Here is a 25,830-nt window from a genome sequence, read left to right on the forward strand (position 1 = left end):
TTACACTACGTTATCGGATTCTGCAAACATTTCTGAGGAGAAAACCACCCGCGGCAAATGTTGGAACAGTTTCTAATCCATACGGTTTGACAAAACGTCAACTTGGAACGCATGAACGGCAAACAGAATTCGTGCGTTCTAAATTAATATTTTCTGGATCTGTACGAACTAGAAAACGTTCCAACATTTGCCGCGGGTGGTTTTCTCTTCAGAAATGTTTGCAGAAACCTATAATGCATAGTAAATTCGACCTAGACGAATAACTTTTCATAAAAATACAAACGTATTTCGTGAAAAGTACTCGCGTCGCCAACTTTTTGAACTTCGGTGTTCGTTTACAGGCATTCAAAGGAGCAGATAATTCTAAAAGAATATGTTTTTATATTTAGAAAACATTCCTCTATCGTTTAAGACTAAATAAAACTTTCTGGCGTTCGTAGTTTTCAAGTAGTATTACGTTTTCTCTCAAAATCGACCGTTTTTACAAAATCTCGTATTTCTCGAAAACTAAGGGTGATGGAGCAAGTTCACTTTTAGATTCGTATTTAGGACGAGGAACCCTATCAGAATCACCTAGTAGATATCGCGGAAAAAAAGTCGTATTGGACAGTGAAATCAGTAAATTTCTAAGCGTTACGTCTTGAAAACTAATAAAAATCGAGTGAATACATTAGCTTAATAAACATTTCCGTCTTGAAAAGCACTATTGCATGATCCAAAAAAAATACATAATTCCATTTATTAATCTTCGTTTGCGCCACAATATAGATCCCATTTTATCCGGGATTACATACAAACAATTTTTCATATCATCAATAGTTATTGAGATATCGCGACTGTCACACTTCAGCGTGGACAGAAATAGACCTCGAATTGTGTACGATAAACATATTAATGAGAATTAAACGAAGATAGATATTACCTTGAGCACATGGCGACACAGTTAAGGCATGAACTAATATTCCTCCAGCGCTCGCACCAAAAATCGTGACATTGTCAGGATCACCTCCAAAATTGGCAATATTATCCTTGACCCACTGCAACGCTGCAATCACGTCCTTCAGGCCCTGGTTCCCAGGCGCAGCTCGGTGACCCAGATTCAAGAAACCTTTAAATTCCAATCCAATTCGATTGTTTCCTCATTTTAACAAATAATTGATCTTACCGTATGAATTTTCGGACAAAACGTAATTAAACTTTTTTTAGTTTTTAAGGAGACACGATACTGTAACATTTTTAATAACAAACATACTTCAAGAACGATGTGTAATAATTTGTATAACAAATCTCTATAATTACTAGAGTTACAAGCCTGTGAATAAAGCAGTGCTAAATGCTCGAGCGAAAGCTACTGAAGCATTATAAATTTATCTATAAAAAAACTATGAGTTCGAGACCATGAGTTTCTCTTAAATTGATTTTTTTTAATAAAAAAATAACTTTTTTCCTGAAATTTTGGTTTTAAAGTCCCGCCATTTTCTAATTTATCGGGATGACGGAAAAATCATACGTCGGGCTATAGTTGTAGGTAATCTAATTTAGAAAATTTTTAGTTCTTAGGTCTCATATAAAACCCGCGATCACAATATTGTCAATTGGTCTCTAGTGTCTTTTTTGCAGTGCTCAGTTGTGTACACTGTAGAATAGATTAACGCAATTTTAATGACATCATGAGACCGGTTTTTCTTTATTTGAACGTTCAGTAAAACACAGTAAAAGTTTGAAAACAAATCATTGTATTGTTTGTTCATTAATATTTTATAAATATAACTCTTTTAATAATATCGCTACAGTGCCGTGTCTTCGGTGATATCGATCTTACTATTAATTTCCTATTTCTTTCGTCGGTAAAAGATAAATAAAAATGGTACTAACCGAATGCGCCTAGCCTGTAATTAGTCATAACAATGACAACGTCTTGTTTGATTAAGTAGTCAGGTCTCTTCACGTTGTAACTGGCACTTCCAACTATGAATGAACCGCCATGAATCCAGAACATAACCGGTTTACGTGCACAGTCGGAAATGGAATTCGTAAATACATTAAGGTAAAGGCAGTCTTCATCACCGAACACATCGAAAGGTGCGACTTCCCTTACTTGTGTACAGGCTTTCCCGACATATTTGGACGCATCTCTGATACCTGTCCATGACGCAGGTGGTTTCGGATCCTGTATAATGAATGGAAATCGTAAATCCTCGCTGGAAACAACGATTAACGCATCGCACGTGTATTTCTGAAGCAACAGACGGCAAAAAACGTGATTTCTGTGTTATCATCAAGAAAAGTAAACACTACTTTATTAATCATCAACGGTGTGTTAACTTCTAGGAGTTCTTGGATTATGGCTTATGCCGATTATAGTTTGGTTAATACGAATCAGCAGTAGTTTCTTGAGAAAAATACTTTTTAAAGTGTATTATCTCAGAAATATATGTACAATATGTGACATAAACTATATCAGCACTTTTTCTAAGACGGCTTTCCAATGTATCTTCAAAATCAAAGATGTTCCAAAAAATCTGTGAAACTGTACGAAAAAACTATGATTCTATATACAGGGTGTCCCAAAAATGTTGGAGGTCCTTGAAAGGGGTGGTTCGGGAGGTGAGTTGAAACAACTTTTTCCTTTGCAAAAATGTCGGATGGGGCTTCGTTAAGTAGATGTTAATAAAAAAACCCGACCAATCAGAGCGCGCGGATACCGTTGGAGCGGCCGCGGTAGCGAAGGCTACGCGCTGAACGGCCGCGTCAATATCCTTCGATGCACGTCGAGTCACTTGTTCGCGTACGAGAGCGGCTACCTAGCGCGTAGCCATCGCTATCGCGGCCGCTCCAACAGTATACGCGCGCTCTGATTGGTCAGTGTTTTCCGTTAATATCTCCTCAACGAAGCCTCGGACAACAATTTCGCTAAGGAAAAAGTTGTTTCACATCACCCCCTGAACCACCCTTTTCAAGGACCTCCAACATTTTTGGGACACCCTGTATACTGTTCGTGCGCGAAAAGAATGTGTTCATCACTCTTCTAAAATTTCAGACCAGGGAAATATTTCTTTTCGTTAACCTGAGAAAAACTTACTGAAAATAAAATAGCTAACTGATCCATAATTATAAAAAGTTAACAAAATCTGCGTACATCGCCAGTCATATTTTTCTCGCAAGCGAACAATACGCATGTTCGCATGCCCTTTTTTACAAATGTTCAAACATTCCTTCAAATAAATACTAAACAATTGTTACAGAATTAACCATAATTAATTAAGATTGTATCTCCGTGTTCTCTAATACAATTATGCTCATGCATACTTCATCAACCCCCTATAACTACAGTGGGTGTAGAATGTATTCGTACACCGATCATTTTCCCAAAAAACTTTTCTGTGAAATTGTAGTTTCTTAACTTTTTTTTCTATAATCAATGATATTTTACATATTCTCGGAAGTCTTTAAGATACATAGATATAGTTCAAACAACAATTACTAGTTAATATAATTTGTGAAATTAACAAAAAAATGCGGAAAGTGGGTAAAAGTATAGAAGCAATAAGTATTTGTACGATTCTTATAACGAACCATTTACAGCAGAGTTTGTAACGTAAGCACATTAGTTTATTGCTCCGTACGAATTAGAAAACATCAAATTTCCAGGAAAGTACTTTTAAAAATGGCTCTAATAGAGGAATTGAAGAAGATCCCACTTCGAATAACTAATAATTTAGTTAATTTAATGCTTAGAAGAGTTCCAATAATTATAAAATCAAAAGGAAATCCCTCGAAGGAAGTATTATATACTTATAAATTAATGTAAATTTCTTTTTTTTTAACGAAGTTTTAAAAATTAATCAGTTGCGCGAATACTTATTGCTTCAATATTTCTATCGATTAATTGTTTTTTTCTTGTTAATTTCGCAACTTACATAAATAGCTATTTTTTTGTTGTAATCTATCTATTCTAGAGATTTCCGAGAATATGTAGAATCTCATTGTTTATAAAGAATAAGTTAATAAGTTACAATTTTATACAGTTTTTTTGGAAATTGATCGGTGTGCGAATACTTTCTACACCCACTGTATGTATGAATCTGAAGTCGCATATACTTTCGCATAATCTACAATTGTGAAAAGTAATCTAGTCCTATTATCAGTATGTATTATGCTGGCCAACCATAATGGATATGAATGTAAATAGTAGTTTGTATCGATTAAACTGTGTCTTTTAATTTACATTTCATTACCATGGTTTACCAAAGAACCGACCTAGTTTATTCAAAACTGAATATAAAATGAGTTATAGAAAATTACAATTTTTCATTGGAGTAACATTGTTTACATTTAATCTTACATATAATAATATTTCAATAATTAAAACATAGACATTCGATGTATAGATAGATAGATAAATAAAAATGCATAGCAAGAGGAGGACGCAATAACTCCCTTGTGATTACTTTTCAATTAATATATGTTTATTACTTGGAATCGGAGTTTTCCAACAGGTGGTGCAGCGAAAGGTATCTCGTGAAACGCGATGTAACTGGACCCTAGAACACCTTGAACGGTGCATCCTCGGAGCTTGCCTTGCTTTACTGTGACTATCGGCTCGTCCATTGTTGGCAAAGTTCCAACCACCTTGATAAGTCTTCGCTGCTGTCTCGACAAACACTGCGCAGATATCGCTAGCCGCAACCGTAACGTAATCATGTACTTGATTTACCTCGAAAATTCCGATATGAAATCATGATGTCACAGTATGAGATAAAACGGTAAATGTCAGTTGCATACACATCATTAAGTTACCGCGATAAATTGTATCTGAATGCATTAAAAAATAATTTGATTGGTACTATTTTCACGGGAAGTATCGCTTTCGAACACACATGTTTTCAGGAAACATGGAAAACGACTTTTTCTACACATTTGGTATTTTAATTTCAAGGTAAATTAGTATGATAGAGGTTACAGAAACCAGTCCTTAACATTGACACACTGTATAATGTCACATACCGACTGAAATTCGAAAAAACAATGCACCGTCGAGATACGGTTTGTAACATGTTTTTCATCTTAGTTACGGTAGTGTTTCGAGATCGTCATGTCCTAAAATAGAATTAGAAATTTTTGTAAAAGTACTCAATAAATGATTGTGACAACAACGCTGACAGTTAATAATTTACATCTCAGTAACGGCGTGACCAATAATTGTTATTTTCTTTAAAATGATTTATAATTTCGTTTTTTATAGCATATTAAAGTTTCAACAAGTTCCTAAATTGCATTTTGATTTAGATTGAAAAAATTCACGTGAAAATCTGTATATCCATATGGGTCGGTGTTAAAATCACAAAATTTTAATATTATTTTTCATAAAACTGAGATGGTCCATTTAAATCGAAATAGGATTATATTAGTCATATTTAATCAAAGAACAATCAAGCGGGGTTTTGTTAAAATCGTCCATTAAGGTAGTATCCTGAATTAGGAGGTCTAAAAAAAGCGGCTTTCGTGAATTTTTTTAGGATGAAAAAAATTATTAATTCTATCGAATATTTTCTCCTATTTTCATACATATTTGAGTAGTTTGTACAAATTTGTTCAACAAGAAATATTCAAATTGAGTCGACTGTGACGCACATTTGTAGAGCACTTCACAATTAAAACCTCCTATCGGCGGGAAATATGTAGGTCGTAATTTTGGTTTGACACAAAAAAACCAAAAGAAATGTTCATTTTCATACATTTTTCTTCTACGTGAACTAAGAAAATTCATACAAAAAAAATTTTAAACAACTTTTTTATCAAGTTAAAGTGATTTTTTTCACCCAAAGAATTCGTTCTTTTTTTCAAACTTGCAGTAATTTCATATTTCACCATTTTTGCGGGTTTTTTTAAATTCACATAGAAGAAAAATGTATGAAAATGAAAATTTCTTTTGGTTTTTTCGTGTAAAACCAAAATTACGACCTGCATATTTCCCGCCGATAGGAGGTTTTAATTGTGAAGTGCTCTACAAATGTGCGTCACAGTCGACTCAATTTGAATATTTCTTGTTGAACAAATTTGTACAAACTACTCAAATATGTATGAAAATAGGAGAAAATGTTCGATAGAATTAATAATTTTTTTCATCCTACAAAAATTCACGAAAAACCGCTTTTTTTAGACCTCCTAATTCAGGATACCCCCTTAAATAAATACACGGAACAACTATTATAACGCAAGAAAATGTGTTGGAATTTCATGTGAAACAATCACGTGGAATTATTTGATTCAAATGAGTTACAATTAAGTAAAAAAAAAAGTGATGAAAAGCAAACATTAGTACTATGATGTCTCCATTTGTGAATTCGAATTCCAGAAAAGCATGTAATCGCTATTAAAACTATATTGGAATCTAGACGTAAGTTTTGCACGAAATAGAATAGAATGAAGTAAAAAATGCAGAACATAATATTACTATAGTATAGTTGCTGTCATCTTTATACAAGATAACTCTAATGGTATAGTAACTTTTCAGTTAAAAAGCAAACATTTTTGAAGAATTTGTTCCAAATAAACGATACGATCGATCCATCCGAGGTTTTTACCATTTATTCTGAGTATTTTCGGAATACAATAGATCATTTTTCTATGTCAACAAAATGAATAATGTCGATGATATATTTGGTTATAAAGAAAGGCAGTGGTTTGATAACGCGAATGCTAATGAAAAATTGGCTAGGGTTAAGAAAACGGGGTACCCTCCGATCGGGCTGATTTTTTTATCATAGATAGTCCTGGCGATTACAATGGTGATCATCTTAGCCCTTAACTCTGCTCCCCTCTCCCAACAGGGATCAAAATCTAAATGCTTCGAAAAGTGGTTTTGGTAAATTTTTACATTAAGGGAGGTATCTCTGATGACCTTGACCTTGACATATGTTTAAGATCACCCCACTGAAGTCCGAGGACTTGCCCCCGGTTAGAAGTTTGGGGGTGAAGCGCCTAACTATGCGTGCTGCAGTGCACCTCGCAGATGTTTAAATACGAGGGCGGATCAAATATAAGCGAGACTTTATTTTTAAAATACTTTTATTCAGTGTAATAAAATATCCAAGCACGTGTCACTTTTGAACATAATCTCCTGCTTTGGAAATGCATTTTTCCCAGCGGATTGGAAGGTTTTTAAGGGGGTATTATCGTCTAGAAACTTCAAAAATTCAATTATTTTTTTTGCATTTTCTTATCATTTGGAGTTTTGAGAAAGTGCCTCTAAAATATTAATTTGAAATTCGTAGAGCTGTCACAGTTACAGAGGCTTAAAGGCTGTTCACCAGTATTAGTGCTAAATGTATAGCAAACTTTAAACGCGTTTTTCTCGAAACGACACTTTTCAAGTCGGGCGCACGTTTTTCTCAAAAACTATTGGACCGACTGACTTCTGGTTTTACACACATTTCGAGGGGAGCATCGCCTATGGTCTGAACTACACCGAACCGTGTAGACCTATACCGATAGCTTGAATACTTTAGCCCTGCTCTCATATTTTAGTTGACAATTTTCCGGGAAAATTAAACCTTAATTTTCAAACAGCTGCGATTTCGATAAAAAATTTAGTACTTATTTAATTCTAGTTCAGTCGATAACTACATTCATATAGATTAAAAAAAAAATTTGTTTTTCTGTCTCAGACGACTAGAACCGCCTCAGCTTGTGCGCCCGATTGAACGAGCGTCTCACGCCACAACCTGAATAACAGCGCATAACTTGTATAGATTTCAATGAAGTATCACATACAAATTTGTGTTGTTAGTTGAAACGTGTTTTATTATGCATAAAAAACCCTGGTATTGTAGGTTTGATAGTTTTCGCAAAATTAATTCCTAAAAATTAGTGAAAAAACAAACTTCTAGACGATAATACTCCCTTAATCCCAGTATCGTAAAACGAAGAGTGCTGCGTTAAGAGCTAATTGCGCACAAAGGTCTCCACCGCCGAATCGTCTAGGAACCGTTGTCCTCCTAGTGCTTCTTTAAGTGCTCCAAAGAGATGGAAATCGCAGGGCGATAGGTCAGGGCTGTAGGGAGGATGGTCAAGTGGAGTCCATCTCATTTCCTCTAATGTTTTGCAAGTTAGCTGCAGTATGGGACGGAGCGTTGTCGTGGAAGAGAATGACGTCTCGAATCGGTTGGTCACGACTTTTGAAACGATAAGCAACCTTTACTCCCTTAAGGGGTTGGTCGCAGTCAGGAAGAGGAAAAACAACATTTTTTTGTGATTTTTTTTTGGTTATTAAATAATAATTCGCAGAAATAACAATTACGTATATTATAAAGCATGTTTTAAAGAACTAAAAAACAGTTTTTGTTTTAAGAAGCGTTTAATTTATATCGTCATAATAGCCGATGACGTAGACGATGATTTAAAAATATAGGTTTGCGGTGAGCAAGATTTCTCTACACTGGTTTACCTGAAAACAAAAACAAAGGTAGATTTCGAAAATAGATTAGTCTAGCGGGTCCCTGAACGAAGGATTTTGGAAAAAATTCATTTAAAACAAGATGGCGTACATTTGAAGGTGATTTTCAATTTTTTCACTAAAATTAAGCGATTCAATATAGGATAAAAAAAAAAGTATACAAGAGAATAAAAAATCCTTCGATCAGGGACCCGTTAGTCTAATATCTTTTCTAAATCCTACCTTTAGTTTTGTTTTCAGGTGCATCAGTTTGAAGAAATCTTGCTCACCGCAAACCAAGTGGCCACCCACGCCATCGCCTGTTATAACGAAATGAATTAACCTTTTTTTAAAACAAAAATTCTTTTATAGTTCTTTAAGACATACTTTGTAATATATTTACATTTTATTCCGTTTCCATTTTCCTGACTGCGACTAACCCCTTAAAAGCTCACAGCTCCCATAACTTATTCCAATCTGGGCTGTAATTTCAGAAAGTGTCAGACGTCGATCGCTTTCAAGAAGGATTCGAATCGTACGAATGTTCTTCTCCGTAATGCTGCTTCGAGGACGGCGATCATGTTCCACATTTTCAACTTGTTACGTCCTTACTTGAATTTCTTATCTCAGCCAAACACGCGAGTCCTTGATAGTGTTTGATCCCCAAACTGTACCATCAATTTTTGCAAAATTTCAACTAATTTGACGCCTTCATGGGTAAGAAATTTAATAATTATGCGTTGCGCAACTGAGACGTGCACTTGTTGCTCTAACATTGTGAATGTTACTGTCAAACTTGTCTGAACTCAATAATGCAATGCTCTCCCCACTCCTGACATCCTAAACAATACACTGTAGAAGCGGTCACCCGCTTCCTTTAAGTTTACGCAATCAGAAACAAAAGTCTCGTTTATATTTGATCGACCCTCGTACGAGGTTACTTTGAGGGATGTACAGGGTGTCCCAAAAATGTTGTAACACCTTGAAAGGGGTGGTTCGGGAGGTGATTTGAAGCAACTTTTTCCGTAGCAAAAATATTGTCCGAAGCTTCGTTGAGGAGATATTAACGGAAAACACTGACCAATCAGAGCGCGAGTATTCTGGTGGAGGGCCGCGGTAGCGTATGAGCGAAGCCGGCTAGCGCGTAGCCTACACTCCACCGGCATCCTCGCGCTCTGATTGGTCAGTGTTTTCTGTTAATATCTCCTCAACGAAACCTCGGACATTTTCGCTAAGGAAAAAGTTGTTTCAAATCACCTCCCGAACCACCTCTTTCAAGATGTTACAACATTTTTGCGACACCCTGTATATTGGTTTCAGGGAGGTCCAGGGGGCGTAGCCCCCCAGCATGCGTATAGTTTTCCGTAGAGGTTTTAGTGAGTCGAACCCCACACTTCGTCTGCATTTTGTTATACATTTTGTTATGCATTTTGTTATGCATTTTATTATGCATGTTGTATTGTATATAGCAACACTTTCGTACCGATTCAGTTTTTGGCCCATGGGGGGCGAGGGAGGAGTTAAGTGTCAAGATGACCACCATTGTAATCGCCAGGTCAAGGACTATCTATGATAAAAAAAATCAGCCCGATCGAAGAGTACCTCGTTTTCTTAATCTCAACCGAAATTTTTTTATTGTTGTCTAGAACGACTGAAATGTATTAGATAATATATTTATTATTTGTCTACGTAAAGTGACCTTCGCACCCTAACACATAGTCAGATAATGTCCACATTAAAAAAGAATATCTAGACGAAGGTTCCCCATAAAGATTATACTGATTAGACTGATTATACAACCTATTAACTAGAACCACGCTGATTCCGTTTGCCCCTTTAATCTAAATTATTCATCACACTTGCGTAACTCCCAAAAATTCCATATTCGTTAAAAATCGAGTAGGATCGTACTCTGTAGACTTCAAGCTATCAATATAGAGAGAAAGATGTCTTAAATTTTTTAACTGAAGAACAACTGCTCCCTTATCGCTAAACTAGTAGATATATGTGTGATTAATTTACTAGATATTGCGAACTTAAATTAGACGCGATACGCGAAATAACAGGAAACCGCAAAAGGAAATGAATTATCTAAAGTAAAAACATGTAATTTTCCCAGAGGAACTCGAACTCTGCAGTCCGAAATCACTTCCTCGTCGATAAAGTTATGGTAGCAATTGTCTTTACCAATATCTAAATCTATTTTTAGTTAATGTCGCTAAACGTTGGTGATTAGTTCTTTTACGTATAAACAAATTTTGACTTATCGAGACGTAAAGCCAATTACTAGAAAATGCATTTCCCTTTCCAAAATTTTTGATGAAAGGCAAATATTATAATCATATAATATGATGCATACAGAACAAAATAGGGAAGATTTAATCAATATCGCTTCAGTAAATCTTTAATTAACTCAAAACAAATAAAAAATCAATCAAACCGACAAATATTATTAAGATGTCTAATTGGATCTAGATACCTCATAAACTATGTAACGTATCGTCTAAAAATTTCACTACAACAGATTAAGTTAAGATTATGTTTATATAAGTAGGTAAGAGAATTAAACAGCATTTAGTAAATCGAAGAGTCTAGGGAAATAAATAATGCATTAGAAATACGTGGATTAGAAACATCAAAGTTATTGTATTTTTGGCAATTAGAAACTGTACGTTTCGTTTATTACATATTTATTTAAAGCATAGAATAAAAAGATTGAAATTATATTAATGTCCAAAAATATTTTCGCGACGGATTGTACACAGCAGAGTCAGTTTCAGACGTCAATGATCGGTCAAGGAATGTATACATCAGAATCAATTCAAATCAATTGCATGAAATTAACCTTTCAGGAGAAAGGTAAGTATAAACCTGCGATTCATGGACACGAAAACGGTATTGTTGGCATAGCTGAACATTGATCGCTAACGTAGAACAAAACGGTATCGCCATCTCGCAGTCGAAAGGCCGAACTAATTTTCAATTTATATGTATATACATGACACTTATCTTGTTAACAAATTAAATAATGAGTGTAGAAAATAATAAAATGGTTAGCGCATGCGTGATTACGCTAATAAATAATTTTTAAAAATATTTAATTTAATATTATTTTTTAGTCCTAGTTGTCGAATAAGTTTAGAAGTTTGTCGAATAATAGATCCAGTTTCTCAACGCTAGATGGCGCCACAACTGGAAAAATCTAGTGAGACAATTAAATGCAAAAAACATTCCTTAAACTCAATTTAATAATGACTTTAAATTCTACGATGTTTTTAGTATAGTTAAACTGTCATTATTTATTGTATTAAAGCTGTTTTCGTGAATATTAAATATTAAAAGAAACTACGAAGCGGTAGCGCCATCTCGCAGTAAACTGTCCGTTTGTCAAGAAATAGTTCCTTCTCCTCACCGCTAGATAGTGCTACTATATGAAGAAAAAAATTAAAAATTAAAAAACCTTATCCTAGTTTAATTTTAATATGCTTTAAAGCTCTGTTATACTAGTAGTATAGTTGAATTCTTATTATTTAATTCACTACAACAATTTATTTAAATAAACTGTAGTGTCGTATTTAAACCTTAGTGGCGCCATCTAACGATGAGGAGAGGGAACTATTTCTTGAGAAACTTGGGCAGTTTATTGCGAAATGGCGCCACCATTTCGTAGTTTTTTAATATTTAATATTTACGAAAACAGCTTTAATACAATAAATAATGACAGTTTAGCTATACTAAAAGCATCGTAGTATTTAAAGTTATTAGTAAATTGAGTTTAAATAACGTTTTTTTGCATTTAACATTTTCACCAGACTTTTCATGTTGTGGCGCCATCTAGCGGTGAAAAGGTGGAACTATTTCTCGACAAACTTGGGCGGATTGCCACGGATAACGCCACTAGCGCCAAAATTATTTATTAGCGTAATCAGCATGCGCTAACCATTTTATTATTTTCTACACTCATTATTTAATTAATCATAAGGAAAATGAGATATTAAGGAGCTAATAAGTGTCATATATATACATATAAATTGAAAATTAGTTCGACCTTTCGACCGCGAAATGGCGATACCGTTTTCGTGTCTATCGCAGGTTTATACTTACCAGTGAGTTACATTTGGTCTCTATGTTGCAAGCAGACTTAGCATGTGCAGACTTTGGTAGCAGATAAGTGTGCAGATAATTGTATCACGGTAAACGTGCAAATAACTTCACTTCGTACATTTACAATTAAATATAAATTATTGTATTACAGTTGAATGTATTATAAACTGTATTATTTACCCACGCTTAGATGAATGAAGAATGAAAGTGTTGTAACGACCGAATGTATTGAAGTACTGAGCCGGTGCAGTTACTCTCAAATACAGTTAAGTTTCGATTGTATTCGTTCTTGTTTTCGACTGTACAACTATGTACTTGTACAACTATAGTAGATATATCTATCACAGAATAAAAACATTACGTAAGCTTTCCGTAAATCTATGAGTCAATTGTGCAAATAAATCTCAAACAGAAAGTATAACAATATCTATAAACAGCAAATACGATTCATAGTTTCACTAATAAGTTAATCAAATTTTAACCACAGAAAGTAATTAGCTAATTATTCTACAGCGGAAAAGTTACTCGCGCATATCAATAACGCCTCTACATTATTGTGTTGTTAAAAAATTGTAATCTTTGTAATTTTTATAGCAATATTTTGCATTGCATATTTTCATTCATATACCAACTTATTCACCCCGATGAAAATATTAGTTATTGTGTGCTGATTTATGCATCTACAGAAAGCACCCTCGTTATTTCTATGATTCATACAGGGTATCCCAAAAATGTTGTAACAGCTTGAAAGGGGTGGTTCAGGAGGTGATTTCAAATAACTTTTTCCTTAGCGAAAATGTTGTCCGAGGTTTCGTTAAGGAGATATTAAGTGAAAACCCCGCCCAATCAGAGCGCGAGTATGCCGGTTGAGCGTAGGCTATGCGATACGCGATAGGCGGCCGCGCTCATACACTACCACGGCCGCTCAAACGGTATACGCGCGCTTTGATTGGTCGGGGTTTTTTGTTAATATCTGCTTAACGAAGTCTCGGACAACATTTTCCCTAAGGGAAAAGTTGTTTCAAACCACCTCTCGAACCACCCCTCCAAGGTATTACAACATTTTTGGAACATCCTGTATAGTGATCCAATTGGTGGCGAATAGACCCCTGCGCATCTACCTTACGCACACGCGAAGCTTACGGTTGACGACGGTTTCTTCTTTAACAGCGCTGTGACTTCACGATAAATTTTGTGAATTATTTTCAGGATTATTTAAAAAATAATTTATTTTTAAAATTATCTCTTTTCATAAATATTCAATATTTTTATTTAGGGCATTGGTAAGATTATTACTTATCTATATAAACGGAAATTAATCACTTTAAAATTATATATATGCTAAAACGCAATTCATTTTAAGAATGAAGGCATTTATTAAATAAGTAATACATTAAAAATAATACACAAAAAATATAGTTCTATAGTTTTAAAACTCAGATGATCAATACAATGAAAGTTGTTTTATTTATTCGCGTTTTTCGGCAGTAAACATTTGTTCCACATTTCCCTTGAATTATAAAACGTCTTTCCCAGAAGCCACGTTCTCTATTTTGGAAAACGCTGCTGCATATATTGCACCCTCCATACACCCTATACAGAGGATGTGTTCTCGACAGGACCACTTCCAGAAAGACATGTACTAAGAAAAATTGGTTTCAAGGATGATGCGTCACACTAGATCATGATACAATGAATGCAATATTAAATATATATTTATAACGTTCAATAAATGACAATATGAAAAACAAAATTCCAGCTAGAAAAATTTGTATGTTTAAAAAAAAAGAATGTTAATATTCATTAGACAACGTAGATATAATCAGAATAAATACATACACATTATAAATTATGTGTAACAACAATCTTGTCACTGTATATAAATACAATATTGTGGAAATTTTTGGAGGCACATTGTTTCATGAAATATTATCGTATAAAAAATATAATTCAGTCATTTTAATAGAGGCACTGTGTTGAACATTTTTAACGTTTTTGTAAGTTCTGTATAGTTAGGTCCATCATGTTTCCTTAGGAATGACGTATTTCTTTCGATGATTTTGGAAATTATAAAAAGCAAATGAGATATTGTACCACAAGCTAACGTTTCATTTTGTCGAGTATTGGAACAACCATATCGAAAGATGGACGCTTTCCTGGATCTTCATTCATACAAATTCGAATAAGTTTAGCAAGGTGCTGTGAGATTCCCGGTGGTATACTAACGCGCAGGTCTTCAAGTGCAATCTACAATAGATGTGAAAGTACCCGATTAAACAATCTATGAATTTGCATTAATTAAATTTACGATAAAGAAATATAAACTGACCTTCATGCCACATTCCATTGGCGAAAGATCTGCAAATGGAACTTCTCTAGTTGCAAGTTCCCATAACAAGACTGCAAAACTCCACATATCACTGGCTTCTAGATTTATGTCAGCTGGACGTTTACTCAAGGCTTCTGGTGACATCCATGCTGGTTCATAAATTCGGCCAACCTCTTGAAAGGAAAATTTCGAGTCCGCCATGTTCACACGAGCTGTTAGATCTTCGTCAATCATAATGTGTTTGCTATTCAAGTGAAATCTACATCTGTTCTGCCTTTCGAGTCCATGAAGAAATGCCATTGCTCTTGCAACGTCGAGCGCCAATCTCAGTGCTCGCGCCGTATCAACAACTACACCTGTACCTCCATGTAAAAGTCGGTGCAAACTACCACGAGCCATATACTGTGAAACGGTTGCTAACTGTGGTGGTTGATTAACGCAACCAAGAACAGGTAGAACATTGGGATGTGAGAAAATTCTTAGTTTCGGGAATTCTTCGTTGAAATCTCTCGAAATGCGGGCCGTACACTCGCGTATATTTAAAATTTTAGCCACTATATCGTTATTCTGCCAACGTCCTCGCCAAGTATCACCACTCGGTGTACTTGCTAAATGAGTATGTAATGACAAGTCTGCCATATTAATTCCTTTATGCCGCGACAGTGTTGCATCTCCTATAAAGAATAACACAAGTATTTCTAACTATTGTATGGACCAGCATTTACTATCATAACTAATACAATGTTACTTACGACTTCTGGTTTTTAAACCTAACCAGCTTTGATCTTTAAACTGAATCTTCTTCAAATCCTGCCCGTATTCTACAGCCAAATCTAATAAAACAAAATTGAATGATACAATAGAGTGCAATAGCCCATGTATAATATGAATGTATTCTTTATTAAACAAGTACCATGTAATCTCTTAGCAAGAAGACCTCTTGCCTTATCCAAAGGTGTATCACCATCCTTGTTTGCAATGGATACGAGAGCACCAGCAGCTACCAATTCTTCAGCAACTGCTTGGTCACCCCAAAAACATGCATAATGAAGGGCAGTGTTTCCATGCTCATTTGTAACGTTAACATCAGCACGATTTCTTAGTAACTATAAATTTAAGTATAATTAAAGCCTGTATTGGCATAGAAATACTTATTTTATAACATTGAATAACATTTAACTCTATTAAATAAATTTGCTTTACTAGTTGAACTATTTCCTTGTGGCCATGAGCAGAAGCAAGATGAAGTGGAGTGTCATCTCCTCTATTGGTAGCATTAATTCTTGCTCCTCTACTAACTAGCAACTCTGCCAATTTCAAGTGGCCCTCTTTACAGCACCAGTGGAGTGGACTGAATCCATGATCATCTCTATACATAGAATATGAAATCATAAGTGAAATAAAATTTAGGTCAAAGTTAATCATAATAAATGAAACAGTGAGATACAGTAAAGGAACCATATTATCTTGTGTAAAAAAGAAAAAAAGAATGATTTCAAATTCTTTTGTTTACAATTGTGTAGATGATAAACGTAGAAAATATTCGAACATAAATGACAATTCAAATTGGCCGGGAGAGCGTTATGAAAATAGAAAAAAAGCGAAGGATTAATGACTAAAAGGAAAGATTAAACGAATTGAAAAGTCAAAAGATTAAGCGGTTCCATTCCAAAAAAGGAGTTTTCCTGTATTTACCCTTGATTCATGTCATGTTCAGTGTCATCCAGCCAAACACGCACTTGCATGGCATTTCCTTCGCGACACCATTGGAAAATATCTTCCATTTTCTCGAAGTTATCAAATAAAATAAGAAAGACGTATTAATACTCCAATGGGGGAGTGGCAGTGCTTCGTGCTCCACAACCAATGTTGCCGATCACAACGCTATGCTCGTCATATACTAAATATAACCATATTTCCGCAAGAGCGACACTGACACAAAAACTGAGTAACTTCTTTATACTTCACATACTGATTGATTGTGATGTTTATATGAAGATTTTCTCTGACCAGACATCACAATGTAAAAACGAATCGGTGTAATCCTGTACAATGGCTAATATAATACTGCGATCATAATTGAATGCACTTTAATGTGTGCACGATTATACATGTGACCATATATGACGCGTGAATCGTGATGAAGACTACTTCAACCAGTTACTTCATACTCCCCACGAACTCACGTAAAAACTGAATGCGAAAACAGCAAGAATAGTGGGATCACCGACCTATTTTTGGTTAGCGGTCAGTTTGTAGGTAGCGTTAGCAGACGTTTAATGTAGGGATCTACATATCTGAGAAGCTAGATGTTTGGATAGTATGTGTCGCTACCGAATGGCGCTGCACGTCAGGTTTTAATAGATGGGTGAGTTTGCCTGTGTATACTGACTATGGACCTAAGAATATATCCTTCATTGGGCTTTATCCTAAGGATAATTGTATTCTATTTATATATCCTGCCAGCGCTAATATTTGCAAAATTATAAAAACATTCTGGTCTTCTTCTTTATTTAAAAACGATGACGTTCTACGTGCTCCGGTCCACCGTACCTGGTTTCTTGAAACTCTTGAAAAGGTACCCTAGTAGCACCCTAGTAGCCAATTATTGTTGGGATTTTGGTGGGCCATTGACGTGATATCGGTTGGCCAACGGTTAGGATTGTCGCCCTTTTCTTCAACTGAGCCAACGATCACACCCAATGTAGGCCCCACGTTACTTTCAATATAAAGGGCCAACTCTTAACTAGGTACAATAAACCAACAATAGACAGACAATTGGCTCTACTATACTTCAATAAAACAGCTTTCAGAATGTTTTTTGGAGATTATTTCTTTTACATATGAGATTTATACCTTAATTGAATAATAAAATTGAAATAAAAACCAACTTGTATATTTGAAAAATATTTTATTTGAAATTTTGTAATGTTAGTCTTTTATTCAACTTTTGGATGTGTAACGTTCATTAACGGGCATTATTCCCCCTTGTAAAGCTTTATTAAATTTTGCCATTAATTTATATGGAGGCCACATGCATTCTTTTTTTAAAGACGTAAGCCACTAAGCCACTAAGCCACTAAGGATTGTACAACACCAACACTTCCATTGTCACCATCTTGAATTGCTTCAAATACAATTACTTTGTACATTATGCTACTAGGGCATTTATGATTGGCCAACGGTTTCCAATAGTTGGGATCAGTTGAGATATAGTTAGTGCTTTTGCCTACAAATGCCCAAATAAGGGCCTACGTTAAAAGGATTATGACAATTTTCCTACACATACCCAATGGTGGGCTAACAATTACTATAATTGGTTAATTAACAAGAAACTTGCAACAATAATACTACGTCGAACCAACCAAAGCACGCCAACGCTCAAACGTTGTTCTTAGACGTTGTGGAAATCTTGTTACAAACAAGAACCTGTTGTTATATTCTAAAATGAGTTCTTTCTATTCTTATTTATGAATAATACTCGCGGTTTTTTATCGTTGATCCATAGTTGGCCCACTGAAGTTTTATTATGTACAGTATATTGAACTTTATTAATTGATTATTCATCAAATTTGTCTACTTAATTTCAGAAAGCAAAAATGAAAACAAATGAAAAGCTTTGTTGCCGGCACAACTACTGGGCGAGTCTTTCGACTCTTGTTTCTTTTAATTTTTTGAATCGATGTGATTCTTGGCGGGCACCGTTGTCACCAGACAGTTAATTTTTGTTATCCATTACCTTATTTTATGTTACGCATTGACATTTACAATAAAGCACAAATAATGATTGAAAATGACGTGCGTGAAGCCAGTAGAAGCCAGCGAATTACGAATATAATTCGGCAACGCGAGTCTTTTATTTTTCGAGTTAAAGGTGAAACGACTGTTATATGTATATTATGTGCAGAATCTGCACTGCAGATGCATGGCGTCTTGCAGTCCGTTTGGTGATCCGTTCTAATGTAAAGCAGATAAGTAGTAATTTAATATGAAAAGTGAAAGATCCGTTCGTACAACAGTAATGCGTATTGTTTTATTGCGTTCTATTTAATACATATATTGTTAGTTCATGTGAATTTTTGTTCCTAACGACGACGGTTATAAAACAAAACACTGATCGACGAAGGCGACGGTAGGAAGCGACGAGGCACTGATGCAGTTGAAGGCGTGCATTTATCATGATTAGACGCTCTTCGTATATAATATTTTTTCTATTTTATTTTTACATAATGTAGAAAGTAATTGAATTTGAAGCAATTCAAGATGGTGACAATGGAAGTGTTGGTGTTGTACGATCGGAATGGCTTACGTCTTTAAAAAAAGAATGCATGTGGCCTCCATATAAATTAATGGCAAAATTTAATAAAGCTTTACAAGAGGGGATAATGCCCGATAATGAACGGTACACATCCAAAAGTTGAATAAAAAACTAACATTACAAAATTTCAAATATACAAATTGGTTTTTATTTCAATTTTATTATTCAATTAAGGTATAAATCTTATATGTAACAGAAATAATCTCCAAAAAACATTCTGAAAGCTGCTTTATTGAAGTGTAGTAGAGCCAATTGTCTGCCTATTGTTGGTTTATTGTATCGAGATCGTTGGCTCAGTTGAAGAAAAGGGCGACAATCCTAACCGTTGGCCAACCGATATCACGTCAATGGCCCATCAAAATGCCAACAATAATTGCTACTAGGGTATATCTGTTCTTATTTACTAGGAGTCCACGTAGAGCAGCCCCCGAATAATAGTAGCCATTTTTATACTCTGTTCTCCAAGCAAGTTGTCCGCGATTGGCTGGAAGTTCTATGATGGTGGAGAACTTCATCGAGAAACGAATAGCTGGATGGGTATATACATACACGGTTTATGGCGGTTAGATTGGAGGGAATACATAGAGTATTGTCTGCGCTATATACCTATGTCTTCGGAGAAAGTTTTCCACCACTATAGAACTTCCAGCTAATCAGAGACAAACTTGCTTGGGGAACAGGCTATAAATATGGCTACTATTATTCGGAGGCGTTACTCTACACCCCCCCCCTCCCCCCCTCAATGAGAGTAGAAGCATCACCAGAATAAAGAAGTTTTGAAATAAAGAAGAAGATCAGAGTATTGCAACATCGTTTGATTAAGAGAAATGAAGATATTTTGTAAGAAGAAGCATAGAAGAAACAGCGAAAAAGCACAAGAACATTCAATCGAAGTATCGAAGTTGCGAACGCCAATTTAAGTAAATACCATTTTGTCTACTGCTGCTGCTGTTTAATGAACAAAGGTTAATATCTTTACATATTAAAGATTGATCTTCTATGTGACAACAGAAAAGTGTGATAAATCATTGAGAAACTAAACGTTGATCTAATATCTATGTTTCTTTTGTTTCATAATCGTAGATTTCTACCTCTGACAGTGAGAATCGATGATTTGAAAGCGAAAAGTTTTGCGCCAAGCAGCACCAGCGTTACCACCACCCGCCGCCAGCGTCACCCCACCTACCGATAACTGCGCGCGCCGCTACGGGCCGAACTCACGGGTCCATCGAAGGGTCTGAAGTCTGAGGGGGGATCATTCGTTCCGTGGACGCTGGCGCGACAAGACGTTGTGGGTGGTTAACGACTATATACCTAGATATTCATCTCTTACCTGTTGCTAATCCCCATTTCTATTTTGGTTTACTTTCAATTCGTGCTTTTATCTAGTACCGAGATACTCTTCCAATTCTAAAATCTATCGATAGTGCGAGATAAATTCGATCGGTTTCGTTCTCTTTCTTTTTCTCTCGGTGTCAATTACTTCCCTAAATTAATTTCAAATCCTTTGAGAATCATGTCGAGAACGAGTATCATTTTATTATAATATAGTTGTGTTTAAATCAATACATATATCTTAAAGCAGTCGTTTTTCCCTGTTACAGATCACTGATTAACATCCGAACTGAAGTGAGACGACAACGACGAGAGCGCTGTAGACGATTGCCTCGAGTTTGAACAGAATTTCACAGAACGCGGTAAAGTTGGTAACTAATTGAAACGGAAAGGTGATATATTTCTTTATATGTTTGCTGATTTTTGTATAAATTTTTGTTGATCGTAAGCGTATAACGTGATTTCCTAAAGAATTAATGCCAAGATAAAATGAACAGAATTAATAGAAACTTTCTTTCATTTGAAATTTGCCAACAACTCAAAATGACGGTATGTTGGTATAAGTCGATCGCGATTGAATATTTTCGCGCATCATGTTGTACGATATATTTGATTTTCTAGCAAATCTATCTTTACGAAGCGGATGAAATTGCGTTTGCGTTCGATTTTCGGTCGCAAACTCAAATTCACGTAGAAACTATTCAATTTTACATGACTATATATATGCTACCAAAGCATAAATGCATAGTTTATACATTTTGAAGTTGGAACGAGTGTTCTAATATTTATGGAAATCATTTTACAATACACTGCGATAAATAGTTAATAAAATTACAATAATCTAATAACGAATGTTCTCAATATAATATTTCTTGTTAGATTCAACCGTAATATTTTAAAATTGAGGTTGGACGATAATCACGTTCGCCAAAGACGTTCAACGTAGGATAGGGTCTTCTTGTACTTCGCATTTCCTATAATAATATATTAATTCTTATATACATTCTTATATTTCTTAAATGAATTTAGTCTTGAAATGCTTTTGTTTATTTGCTGACAGTATTAAATTAAATTTCGATAATTACTATATAATTCAATATATATTATTGAAATATTTGAAATATTGTATAAAGTCCTCGTTTAAAATTTTCCCATACATACGTACAAGAAGGACGATTTGCGATTGGTCGATTCTTGTGTAAAAGTAAATTGATTCGTGTTCTTTCCTATTTAAGAAATATACTTTTACAAGAGAATCACCCGATAGGAGATAAATATGCATCTTAAAATTTCAAAATAATTTATATTACACTTTCCAACAAATTTAAACTTTTTTTTAAATTCCGCGATATCCACTAGGTGATTCTTATAGGATTCCTCGTCCTAAATACGAATCTGAAAGTGAAATTGCTCCATCACCCCTAGTTTTCGAGAAATTCGCGATTTTGTAAATACGGTCGATTTTGAGAGAAAACGTAATACTACTGGAAAACTACGAACGCTAGAAAGTTCTATTTAGTCTTAAAAGATAGAGGAGTGTTTTCTAAATATGAAGACATATTCCTTTAGAATTATCTGCTCTTTTGAATGCCTGTAAATGAACACCGAAGTTCAAAAAGTTGGTGACGCGAGTACTTTTTACGAAATACTTTTGTATTTTTATGAAAAGTTATTCGTCTAGGTTGAATTTACTATGCATTATAGGATTCTGCAAATATTTCTGAAGAGAAAACCACCCGCGGCAAATGTTGGAAAGTTTTCTAGTTCGTACAGATCCAGAAAATATTAATTTAGAACGCACGAATTCTGTTTGCCGGCGCGCAGGCTTCGCTCGCTTTATATCGGTGAATCAGGGCCGTCGTCATGCGTTCTGCACAATCGTCGCCACGTGCTTGAATAATAACCATCAAATTCTCGTAACTTCGTTAAAATTCGCCCCACATTTCAGAGTTTCAAAGACATACTTGTTTGGCGGGCACTCTTCGAGAAAAACTTCCTTGGAGTCTCAGCTTTTGAACGGTATTGTCAACAAAAAATTGTGTGGTGGTATTTTAGGGAGAAAATGACGTTTAAATGCAGAAAAGCGTGGGTTTTTAGCTGAAAATCGATATTTTTCAACAAAAATCGACTTATCACTTTAAAATTAACGTGACATCGGGTTTGATGTATTTTTTAGTCACACTCCCGAGCCTCCCCAATTAGGAAAAAAACTGATTTTTTGGCACCTCAAGCCTCTCCCAGTCGTGTGTAGAGTCTGATTGCGAGGTGAATAATAATTGTTTTTGAACATGTATCCATAGAGTTTTCGTTTTTAGAGACTATTTAATCAAAATCAACCTCGGTGTACCGATAAATGATATGGAGATTGGAACACGATCGATTTCACACAGCAAAAAATTAATGTTTTCGGTGCAGGAGAACCGATAAGTTTTGATTTAGGAGGCGGGCATTTTGAACGCTTTTCTGCATTTAAACGTCATTTTCGCCCTAAAATACCATCGTATAATTTTTTTTGACAATACCATTCAAAAGCTGAGACTTCGAGGAAGTTTTTCCCGAAGAGTGCCCGCCAAATATTTGAAACCGAAAAACGAATACAGAAAAAGTTAAATTTTTAAAAATGTTCGCAATGTAAAGTTTGATCTAATTTTTCACTTGTTAAATCTACGTAATAATTTTTGGTTTGGCATCAGGGAGATGGGAAATTTAACGCTCTTTCGAATGGTTTACTGATTTTTAAGTTTCCACTGTAACTTAGTGGAGTTATGGCCGTTTAAACAGTGTCAAGTTAAAAAGACAGAAAAAATATTAAAAGTGAAAAGACTCGAGAATAATGCAACACAAAGAAAATGTCTAAGAGTAATTTTTTGTTGGAAATTTGTTGTAGAATTGACACCCTCCGTATGTCCGAACTTATGCATAGACACCCTGTATACAATAAAAGTAGCTTGCCAATCTTGTATAACAGAATGGAGATCATAAATTGATATAAACCTGTATAAAATTCTCAATGATTGCATCACTTTAAAGTATCGCATATAAATATTTATATATAATATTTAAATATACGCAATGATCGCTAGCCTTTGTCAGTCGATTTCAGGAACTGGTACGTACCTTTAAAGTGTGAATGTTGTGTATGGTACCCTCGGGTGTCGGAGGTGTCCCGGGACATCTCTCTCGTTTAGGTCGCGCCCGAGAGCCTTGATTGATGATGTGATTGTTTTGCGATTTTTAAATATAGGGCTAGGTAGGTAGGTAACTTACCTTCTGGTGTGTATGTTAAATCAAAGTAGGTAGGGTCTAGGGCAGATCTCGTCACTTTAGTTTGGGTAGGTCGTGCGCGTACGTGATGGGTCTGCACCTGTAGGTGGATTTGAGGAGTCGTTGCGATGACAATGCAAACGGAGCTTCTGTCCGTTTGTTTCGGAATCTGCTCTCGATTCTTCAGGTCTCGACTCTCTGAGTCGTTGCTTCGCTGTCGCGGTCGTGATCAGTAGGCTCCTTCGAAACGCTCGTTCCCTCGAGGTTCTAGACGTGTGGTTCATCGAATTGTTGAACGTCCACGTATCGCACGGAATCTCGAATCTAGATATAAGTTTCAGGTGGGACAATGCCGTCCGAAGAAAGAAGAGAGGCCCTGACAAATTGTCGCAAGAAAGGGTTGCAACGAATGGCTCTCCATCTTCGAATTCGAAGATGGGGAGTCATTATTACTATGTTGTCACTGATCTCGCCTGTAGTTGTAGTAGTTTGTTTATTTCGATGGGTCATGCACCCCAACGTGGGATATCATTGTGTCAATTGGGCAATTCGCGTTTTGTTTTAGTGTTGGGATATGAAAACATGAATCGCGTTCGTTGGTTAGGATTGTTTTAATTGCTTCGAGTCTTTCGCGTTTTCTTTCAGAGTAGTTCTGCGAAACGAATGGATACCAACCGCGATTGCTATTAGTATTGCGTGCAAATGAATATCGATGGCGTCCGATTGAAATCATGTTTAGAGTCTTGCTTTTCAATAGAATTTTTCGTGTTTTATTTCAGGGTAGTATTGCGTAATAAGGATCAACTGCGAGTGCTATTAGAGTTGCGTATAATGAATATCGCGTCCGTTTGAAAGTAGTATTTAGAGTCAACTTAGCTTTTGATTAGTATCTTTCGCGTTTTCTTACAGGGTAGAGTTGCGTACAGAAACCAGCCGCGAGTGTCATTAATGTTGCGAATAAATGAATCGCGACCGATTTGTTGTAAATTCACGCGTTTTGAATTAGTATTTCGAAATATATAAAGCCCAAAATATGACACCGATACGACAGCTGACATAGCTGTGCATGCTGAGATACTCCGCAGCCTGAGATGGCTGAACTGGATTTTTAATTAGGGATCTGTATCACTTGGTGCACGCGATTTGTTCTTGTTATACTTAATAGATTAGTATTCCGAATGATGATCCACCTCGCGATTGCTTTTGATTAGTACTTTTCGCGTTTTCTTTCAGGGTAGTGTTGCGAATAACCATGAATCGCGTTTGTTATTAGGGTTGCGACTGATAAATCGCGTTCGATTTGAAATAATTTACATATTTTCAGGTAGTATTTTTCGCGTTTTCTTTCAGGCTAATGTTGCGAATAACCATGAATCGCGTTTGCTATTAGTGTTGCGTTTGATAAATCGCGTCCGTTAGGAGGTAACTTCATATTTTTAGTTAGGGCAACAACAGAAGAAGTCCTACAAACTTTTTTTATATTTGAAGAGTAGAGAGTAATGCATGTTTATATAAATTAAACTTCGTTAAATTTTGTTTAATATGTTTCAGTTTATGCTTCAGAAATTCTTCGTAGGATCATTAATTACAACAAAGAAAATCCACGTATATTCTTGCATTTTCTGCAGGCAGGATGTGTAAATATAATTAGATTTATTGTTCGTTAGGCGCTTTATGTTTTAGAAAATCTTCGTGATTGCAATCTTCATTGCTTGCAACAAGGAAGAAAGAAACACGTATATTCTTGTATTTCTTCAAATATTAGCGCAGGCAGGATGTGTGAATACAGTTATATTTATAACATAGTACTAAGAAAAGCGTAATAAGGAATAAGAAAAAGAGTGCTCGACTTGATAGGAATAATGAATATTTAACAATAAGAGAAAGAAACAAAAGACTAATTACATTGATCAATAGATTTTTCCCTTCTCCCTTTCCTGTCAAAGATGTACTACATTAGTCTCTAGTATGTAGTGACACGCTTCTCCTCTTCTAACTTTACTGTCAAAGTTGTAGGGCGTTCTGTAATATCTATTCATTTAC

General features: G+C 35.4%; 2 protein-coding genes across 3 annotated transcripts in view; both read right to left on the reverse strand.

The window, feature by feature from the left end:
* The window catches only part of LOC128872130 (esterase FE4-like), a 19,012-nt gene extending 6,151 nt beyond the window's left edge, over positions 1 to 12,861 (reverse strand). The window contains exons 1-4 of one of the 2 annotated variants that reach the window (XM_054114518.1): positions 12,722 to 12,861; positions 4,477 to 4,679; positions 1,876 to 2,170; positions 923 to 1,108 (exon numbers count right to left, since the gene is read on the reverse strand). In XM_054114518.1, coding sequence (XP_053970493.1) covers positions 923 to 1,108; positions 1,876 to 2,170; positions 4,477 to 4,611 — 616 coding nt within the window. In that variant the 5' untranslated portion in view covers positions 4,612 to 4,679; positions 12,722 to 12,861. Of the gene's footprint in view, positions 1 to 922; positions 1,109 to 1,875; positions 2,171 to 4,476; positions 5,051 to 12,721 lie in introns of those variants that run through there. The other variant, XM_054114517.1, reaches the window with a different exon arrangement.
* Positions 12,862 to 13,897: 1,036 nt separating this feature from the next.
* Positions 13,898 to 17,071, reverse strand: LOC128884697 (integrin-linked protein kinase homolog pat-4). The gene is made up of 6 exons (XM_054138261.1): positions 16,566 to 17,071; positions 16,074 to 16,239; positions 15,784 to 15,976; positions 15,623 to 15,703; positions 14,871 to 15,544; positions 13,898 to 14,788 (listed from the first exon to the last, which is right to left on the reverse strand). Exons 1-6 carry the CDS (start codon positions 16,652 to 16,654, stop codon positions 14,642 to 14,644), a joined length of 1,350 nt encoding a protein of 449 aa, XP_053994236.1. The 5' UTR covers positions 16,655 to 17,071; the 3' UTR covers positions 13,898 to 14,641.
* Between the last annotated feature and the right edge of the window lie 8,759 nt (positions 17,072 to 25,830).

Source organism: Hylaeus volcanicus, chromosome 2, assembly GCF_026283585.1.
Source record: "Hylaeus volcanicus isolate JK05 chromosome 2, UHH_iyHylVolc1.0_haploid, whole genome shotgun sequence".
NCBI lineage: Eukaryota > Metazoa > Arthropoda > Insecta > Hymenoptera > Colletidae > Hylaeus > Hylaeus volcanicus.

Bases quoted from the DNA above. Each gene is read 5' to 3' on its own strand.
- LOC128884697 (XM_054138261.1), bottom strand. From the start codon at position 16,654: ATGGAAGATATTTTCCAATGGTGTCGCGAAGGAAATGCCATGCAAGTG. The intron at 15,545-15,622 runs GTAAGTAACATT...TATTCTTTATAG, and splicing joins AGGTTTAAAAACCAGAAGTC to GAGATGCAACACTGTCGCGG. The intron at 14,789-14,870 runs GTCAGTTTATAT...CATCTATTGTAG, and splicing joins CAATGGAATGTGGCATGAAG to ATTGCACTTGAAGACCTGCG.